Source organism: Echinops telfairi, unplaced genomic scaffold, assembly GCF_000313985.2.
Source record: "Echinops telfairi isolate 266 unplaced genomic scaffold, ASM31398v2 ScPeMD7_7469;HRSCAF=8507_0, whole genome shotgun sequence".
NCBI lineage: Eukaryota > Metazoa > Chordata > Mammalia > Afrosoricida > Tenrecidae > Echinops > Echinops telfairi.
Window position 1 is genome coordinate 38,665,363 of NW_022111372.1, and position 7,374 is coordinate 38,672,736.

A 7,374-nucleotide genomic window follows, 5' to 3' on the forward strand; every position below is an offset into this window, starting at 1 on the left:
GGTGAGAGAGGACACGGTGTGAGAGGACACGGTGAGAGAGGCCATGGTGTGAGCGGCCATGTAGTTCAAGGGCTATGGTGTGAGAGACGGCACGGTGTAACCTGGGCCATGAGTTCTGAGGAGTGGAAGTGGGGACGTGCATCAGGAGTTGTGCCGCCTGGTGTGAGGTGAGGGGCATGCGGTCTGTGCAGAGACTGGTGGCTGAGGGGACACGGTGTGAGGCAGGGCTGCGTGGTGCAGGCCAGGGAGGTGTGGTGTGAGGCAGGCTGGCAGAACGTCCCGTCAGGTGGAGGAGAGCAGAGAAGGCAGGAGGGAACGCACGATGGAGCGTGTGCTGGTGCGTGAGTGCGGGGGAATCTGTGTGCACGCTGGTTGGTCAGGCACCTGGCTGGGAGGCCTGTGCGACACCGTGTGTGCATCGTCCCTGTCTCCCGACGGGGCTGGTTCCCGTCCGTGGGCCTTGTGCCCCTCCGCCGGGCACAACGGGGCTACTCAGGGCTTGTGGTGACTCTCTCTCTACCTCTGTGACTACTTTGTAACTGACAGGCCTTGGTATCCTTTCATGCTTTGATCGCATGGGAAGCCAGCATCCTTCAGCAATGTCAAAGATCCATCGAGGGGAGGGGAGAGCATAGAGCACGTGGAGGGGCTGGACCATGCCAGCAAGTCTCAGGATGTGGGTACTGGGCCTCGGGTCCCCCAGGGCCCCTCTTCCCCCATAGGATAGATGGATATGTGGACGTGGGGCGGGGGGTGGGACTGGGGAAGGCCTGAACCCGCATGCCCTGTCTGCCGGACCTCACCGATTCGGCCCGACTCGGTGATCTCGTTGAGGGCCCTGAGCAGGTCTCCGCCCAGCTTCTTGACGTTGATGAGGTCGTCGAGCATGGAGTAGGACAGGTCCATCAGGTAGTACAGGTCGATGGGGTAGCCCTTGGCCCGCCGGAAGGTCACATTGAACACGGCCGCCTGGCCTGCCAGGGAGAGGGCAGAGGACGAGGTCGTGGAGACCAACCGGGGTTCGCTCCCTGGGACCTCCAGGCAGGCGTGTGGCCACAGGGCATCCTGCCCAGATGCCCAGCTTCCAGGAGTCCCCAGCTTGTCTCCTACGATCCCAGTGTGGCAGGTAAGACGCAGGTGCCCGGGGAGGTCTGAGTGATGGGAAAATAGCACTGACGTTTTGGGCATCACACCAGAGAATCTTGTCGGCCATCAGACCCAGTCTGACGCTCACGGTGACCCCATGCGGCACAGAGCAGAACCGCTCTGCAGGGCTACGTTGGCTGCAATTTTGACAGAAACAGGGTCCCAGGCCCCCTTTCCCCGTGGCCCTGCTGTGAGTTCACGCTGCTGACATAGAGGTTCATCGTCGAGCTCAGCTTATACCCCTCACGGACTTTTCAGCAAAAGTATGTCCCAAACCCTGGGTGTATGGGGTCCCTAATCTGAAGGTTGGTGGTTCAAACCCACTCGGAAGTGCCCAGGAAGAAAGGCCTGGTGCCCTGCCTCTTTAAAGACCCTCGCCCAGTAGAGCTACGCTTCACTTAGGGCCTCCGCCAGTCGGAAACAAGGGGGTGGCAGCGGGCACGGTGTCTGCTTCGTGTCTTGCACAAGCATGTCCACGCAGACTGGTGGTGCAGGGAGAATCAGCCGCTGGATGCAGATGGAGTGGGGCTACCGTGGGGCCTCTGTCTCAGAAGTGAAGGAGCGCCGAGGCCCGGCCTCCTGCTTCACCCGGCCGCCCCTCCCAACACAAGCCTGTCACCCGGGAGCAGGGTTAGCTGAGCCTGGCCAGACTCTGGAGCAGCATGCGCAGGAATCAGGGGTCCAGCCTGCCTGCCAAGGACAGCCTACCTGGTCTCAGGTAAAGCGTCACTCTCTGCGGGGACAGCTGCGCACGGCCCCTGGCCTTGTCCTTCTGGACCTCCACGAGGCTGCTGGGGTCCACGATGTCGTCAGACACACAGCCCTTCTGCAGCAGCTGCTCCCTGGTGTCACAGCGAACCGAGTCGGGCTCCCCACGCCCAGTGAAGTTCTGGGGGACAGAGGGGCCCAGGAGGAGGGCAGAGAGAACATGGATGTCACATTTGTAGCGCCCCCCTTCAACTGCCCTCAGGACACAGAGACAGACAGCCGCCTCCCAGACGGACCTCGCCACACAGCTCCCAGATGACATGGACTTGGCCTCCCAGTGGCCAAATCCTGAACCACCTGAGCATCAGAATGAAGCCGCGAGAGTGGCGCAGGACTTTGGGACACTTTTGCGTGACTCCGAGCAGCTTCCAACCAGGCCGCATGTTCGGGAGGAACCCCATCGGTGCGGTGTAAGCCTGAAAACTTCTAACTTTCATAAGACTCACTTGGATCACGATCCAGGCTTCGGCGTGAATTCTTTCTCGCGCGGAGCCAAGGACCGAGGTATATCTAGCTACAGAGAGATCTAACAGTTACACAGTGGGCTTTGACCTGCAAGGTCAACAGTTGGAAACCACCAGTCTCTCAGAGGAAGAGAGACTCCCATAAAGGCGACTCCCGTGAAACCCACAGGGACAGGTCCACCCTGTCCAAAGTGTCATGATGTGTTGGCATTAACTTGATGGCGGTGATTTTGTTTGTTTGTTTAGGGAACAATTTCATGGCTTGTTTTGTTTTGTTCTCACCATACCCTAGATTCTGCCTGTAGGTCTGGCTGACAGCCGTCTCTCTCCTGATCCCACGGCACCTTCCTACAGAATCCAACCTCTGTTCAGGTTGATGATCCCTGACAGCGAGGGAGAACCCAGACATCTACAGTTAGTAAGTGAGCGCAAGGAAGCCTGGATTGACCTTGCTTACTGGGCAATCGTATTGTTTACCAAGCCCCTCACCGGACGGGTCAGGAGGAATGAGGAAAGGATGCTCAGTGGGTCCCAGGCCCTTTATGGAGGGGATGGCAAACATGCCCCTAGGGTTAGCTGTTCTCCACCTGATTGTGTCTGATGATGATGCCCAGCATGCAAAATAGGGCTGTGTGCACATCGAGACTTCAAGGCGGTGGCCCCACTGAGGTGGTGCTGGGTGGCTTCACACTGCCAACCATTTGGTTAGTGGTAGACTGCTTAGCTGGTAGTGCTACCCAGCAGTCCTGCTAAACATGGGGGGTGGGGGGGGACAACACAGGGTGGTTCAAGATGCACTTTCCGTGAGAGGGCCAGGCTAGGTTCCAGTTCCCAGCGTCTCATGCACAGCCCGCCCTCATCTCTCCGTGTGGAGGCTTTCCTGTTGCTAGGATGCTAATAAGGTTGGAAGGGAAGAGCCTGGGGACTGACTTTCAAAAGGCAGTCGGTGAAAACTTCAGGAATGCAGCGGGTCTAAGTCTTAACGGAGCATGGGGAGGGCGCAGGGCCAGGCAGGGAGGAGTTTTGTTTTTGCACAATGTCGCCAAAGTCAGGCCAAGTCACTGCAGCTGAGGACAAGCAGCTGTTTACCCAGAAGAAAGGAAGCCCAGGAGCGATAACCCGCAGGGAGGGTGAGGTTGGTTACTGACAGTTGGTGAGAGGAGTGGGTGAGGAGGCGGGGGAGTGAGTGAGAGGTGACACTTCCTGGGTATGTCTCTTTGCACCGCCTTGACTTCTAGAAGAGGCCAACACGTTAACCTCCCAAAAACAACCAGCAAAGATGGGCAAGGGGGAAAAATAGAAAATGCAATGTACACCGACATCAATCAAGCTAATGACGTTCCACATAGGGAGCTCTGGTGGAGCCGTGGGTGAGGCACCGGCTGCTAAGTGAGAGGAGGGGAGTTTGAAGCCACCCGCCTCTCCATGGGAGAAAGAAGTCTGCTTCCTTCCGGGTGCACAGTCTCCACGACCACCCCACGGGCCAGGGCAAGTCAGAAACAGCTCCGTGGCAGTGGGGTTGTTTTTTGGTTTGGGGATTTCAAAGAAATAAAATAATCACACACACACCCCCCCAAAAAAGTGGAACAACACTCGAGAGTGTAGTAAAAGACCAGGCTTTCTGGTCAGCTAGAGACGGTGGAACCTCCAAGACTGCGGCTCTTCGTCACCCTCCAGGCCCAGAATTGGACTCCCCGGTCCTCAATCTTGAGCCAAACGACAGGTCACTGAGAGGAACAACAGCACTGTGAGGCAGGCACACCATAGGACAATCAGTCATTTGAGATCAAAGGGCGGCAGGTGCCCCACGGCAAAGGCAAAAGACCAGAAGGAGGAGGAGGACTGGAGGCGGGATACACAGGGCAGGGACTGAGGACTGGTACATCAGGGGATTGTCATGCATGAGATCAAACAAAATGTATGTGAATCGCGGACGAGAAGGCTGACCTGCTTTGTAATCTCACCCAGTTAAACCAAAGAAAAGAAACCTCTCCGAAGAGAAGGGGTGGGGGGCTGCACCCCGGGCTTGGCTACAGCCCTCCCTCCGGGAAAGAGAGCGGGGTACAGGCACACACCTCCTTCCCACGGGCAGGCTTGCTGTGGTGCTGAGTAGGCTCGTGCCCGGGGGCTGCTGTCTGTGGACTGAGAAAGCTGGGAGACAGGTTTCTTAGGAAAAGGAACAGAGATTCCTTGTTGAATGTTTCTTTCCAACACTGGGGCAGGGGAAAGCAAGAACAGGCTCACAGCATGGTGGGGGCACAGGAGCCAGCATGGAGGGGTTCCCACAGGCCCTATCAAGAACAACTGAAGCATCAAAACGAAGCGGTGATCAAAAACTCAACTGCCACTGAATTGATTCCAACTCATCGCAATCCTATAGGACAGAGTCGAACTGCCCTGGTGGGTTTTGGAGCCTGTAACTCTATGGAGCAGCTGGTGGGTTTGAACTGCTGACCTTGCTATTCTCAGTCCAGTGAGTCACCTCCCATGTCACCAGTGCTCCTTAGAGAAGCAGGCACAGGCACGTGCTATGACAGAGATGGACCTTGAAAACAGCCTACTGAGCACAGGAAGTCTGTCACCAAGTGACAAATATCCCATGAGCCTCTGAGACAGCGGTTCTCAACCTTCCCAATGCCGCAACCCTTTCATTCAGTTTCTCATGCTGTGGTGACCCCCCCAACCATAAAATTATTTTTGTTGCCACTTCATAATGGTCATTTTGCTACTGTGATGAAACGGGTGACCCCTGTGAAAGGGTTGTTCGATCCCTAAAGGAGTCGCGGCCCACAGGTTGAGAACCGCTGCCTAAGCCATCTAAAACCATGCAGAGGCGTGGAGACCACTGCAGAGCAGAGGTGGGCAAGGGGAGAAGGGGCGCTGTTGCTGACTGGATACTGAGTTGTTCGTGTGTGTGTGTGTGTGTGTAGGGGGATGAAAAACTTTGGAAATAAACAGTGGTGACAGCTGCACAGCACAGGAAATATAATGTCATGGGATAGGGCACTTAAAATGCCACGTTTTGTGTTAAACATAAAGAGCTGAACAGAATGCAAGTAGAAAGGAGGGAGATATACAATCCTGAATATACACATTTGAAAACCAAAATGATTATGTATTGAATAAAATAAAGAACCCACAGGACTACACCGGTAAGCCATCCATCCAGAGAGAAAAGTGAAATGTACAGATGATAATGATGAGAGACAGACAGACAGACAGACATTAGAAAGAAGGAAAAGACCGTCCCATGAGAATGTCTGTTACTAAAAGCAGGAGGGTGTACGGCATCTGGGCAGCAGCATCTTGCCGACACAGTGCTATCGGACTCAGGGAGAATCCCCAAGAGGCCCAGTGGCTGGGAGCGTGTTCAATGGGAAAGGGATGTTTATCATTCACCCGAGTCCCACAGCTCTTACCAGCTTTTGGCACCAGGCGCAGCCGGGCCCCATCTGCACGCACTCCCGGCAGGTGCTAGCCTTGTACTTGGTGCACTCCTGGGGAGAGACTGGGGGCAAGGGGGGTGAAGCAGGGGGTCACAGGCCTGGACCAAGTTCATGCTGAATGGGAGGAGGAGGGAGGGCAGTCTCTCCCCCGCTCCCCCACCCAGCCAAGCTGACTGCCCCACTGCAGCAGACAGGGGACTTGGACATCTCCAGAGACATCCATGAACCGTCTGCAGCAAAGGACCGAGGTGGGCACAGTGGGGAGTGTGAGAAGTTGGGAGGGAGCAGAAACAGCAGCAGGTGGGCAGGTCTCGGTGAGGACAGAGGGAGCTGGCCAGGGGGCTGGACGAGGCTCTCGAGTGGGATTCTGGGAGACTCAGGGCTCTAAGCAGTCTGGCAGGACTATTCTTGATGGTCCTGCTGGCTTCCAAGAGGGTCCTGCTGGCTGCTGGGAGGAGACCCAGGGGCACTGCAGCTGTCGGGGACAGACGGTAGTGGGTAGGCACACGCATGAGGCGAGAGACAGATGTAAGAGAAGTCCTGGGATTCGGGGAGTGTGGCAGGGAGTGGAGCAATTACCAAGGGGGTAGATGCAGGTGTGAGGTCTGAAGAGGATCTGGGGGGCATGGGTGATGCTTGTGCCAGGGGAGAGAGGGGCGCAGGTGTTTGGGGTCCGGCCCTGAAGCTCTGTCCTGGGTCTGGTGAGCTAAGATGCTGGTAGCTGTTCTACCAGAGACACCCAGAAACACAGAGGGCATCCGACCAGGCGCAGTGCAGTGAGGGGCAGACGTGGGCATTGGCGTGCACGTGCGGGACTTGGAGCCACAGGGCGGTGGGTTGAGGAGGACCAAAGGTAAGCATGGTGTGTGTGTGTGTGTGTGTGTGTGTGTGTGTGTGTGTGTGTGTGTGAAACCAAGGCTGTATCCAGGGCTAAGCTCTCGGCAGGGTGGGGTGCGGGGGTTGTCAGGAGACTGAGCAGGAATGGGCAGGGGGAGGGTCTCAGGAGAGTGGTCCTGAATGGAGGTTGGGGAACATGAGACCCCTCTCCTGGCATGTGGGATGTGGGGAGACTAAGCCCCAGAGTGTGGGAGGTGCTGCCCAGTCTCCCTGAATTCAGTAACTCCCATTCTCCCCCCACACCCACCACCCCGCCCCTGCAACTCACCGGACCCCAGGGAGAGCAGCCCAAGTAGAGTGAGCAGCGGGGCGTGCCGGCCCAGCATGACCTGTGAAGGGAGAGGGTCTTGGTGAGAGGGTTCAGACCCCAGGTTCCCAGCACCAGACGTCTGCTCAGCCACACCCCCAGCACCCAGCAGCCCCTTGGGTGGCCCAGAGTGCCTGCAGGAGCGCCTGTCCTCCACCTCCAGGGTTCAGACCGGGCTGGGGCTGATATGCCTCGGCCACAACCCCATGCAAGGGGGTGGGTCTTGGTGGTGGCGGGGGAGTGGGCCCGGAAAGCTTCCTTCAGCATTCCCCAGAATCGTGACCTGCGCTCTGCTGGGCAGCCAGCCAGACTGGCCAATGCCTTGATGCGCATGGCCTCGGGGGAG

General features: G+C 57.2%; 1 protein-coding gene across 1 annotated transcript in view; it reads right to left on the reverse strand.

Annotated features, from left to right (window-relative positions):
• The window catches only part of ITGB2 (integrin subunit beta 2), a 26,814-nt gene extending 19,767 nt beyond the window's left edge, over positions 1–7,047 (reverse strand). Inside the window, exons 1-4 of the mRNA XM_045284631.1 lie at positions 6,990–7,047; positions 5,798–5,886; positions 1,855–2,035; positions 804–974 (exon numbers count right to left, since the gene is read on the reverse strand). Coding sequence (XP_045140566.1) covers positions 804–974; positions 1,855–2,035; positions 5,798–5,886; positions 6,990–7,047 — 499 coding nt within the window. The remainder of the gene's footprint in view (positions 1–803; positions 975–1,854; positions 2,036–5,797; positions 5,887–6,989) is intronic.
• Positions 7,048–7,374: the final 327 nt, after the last annotated feature.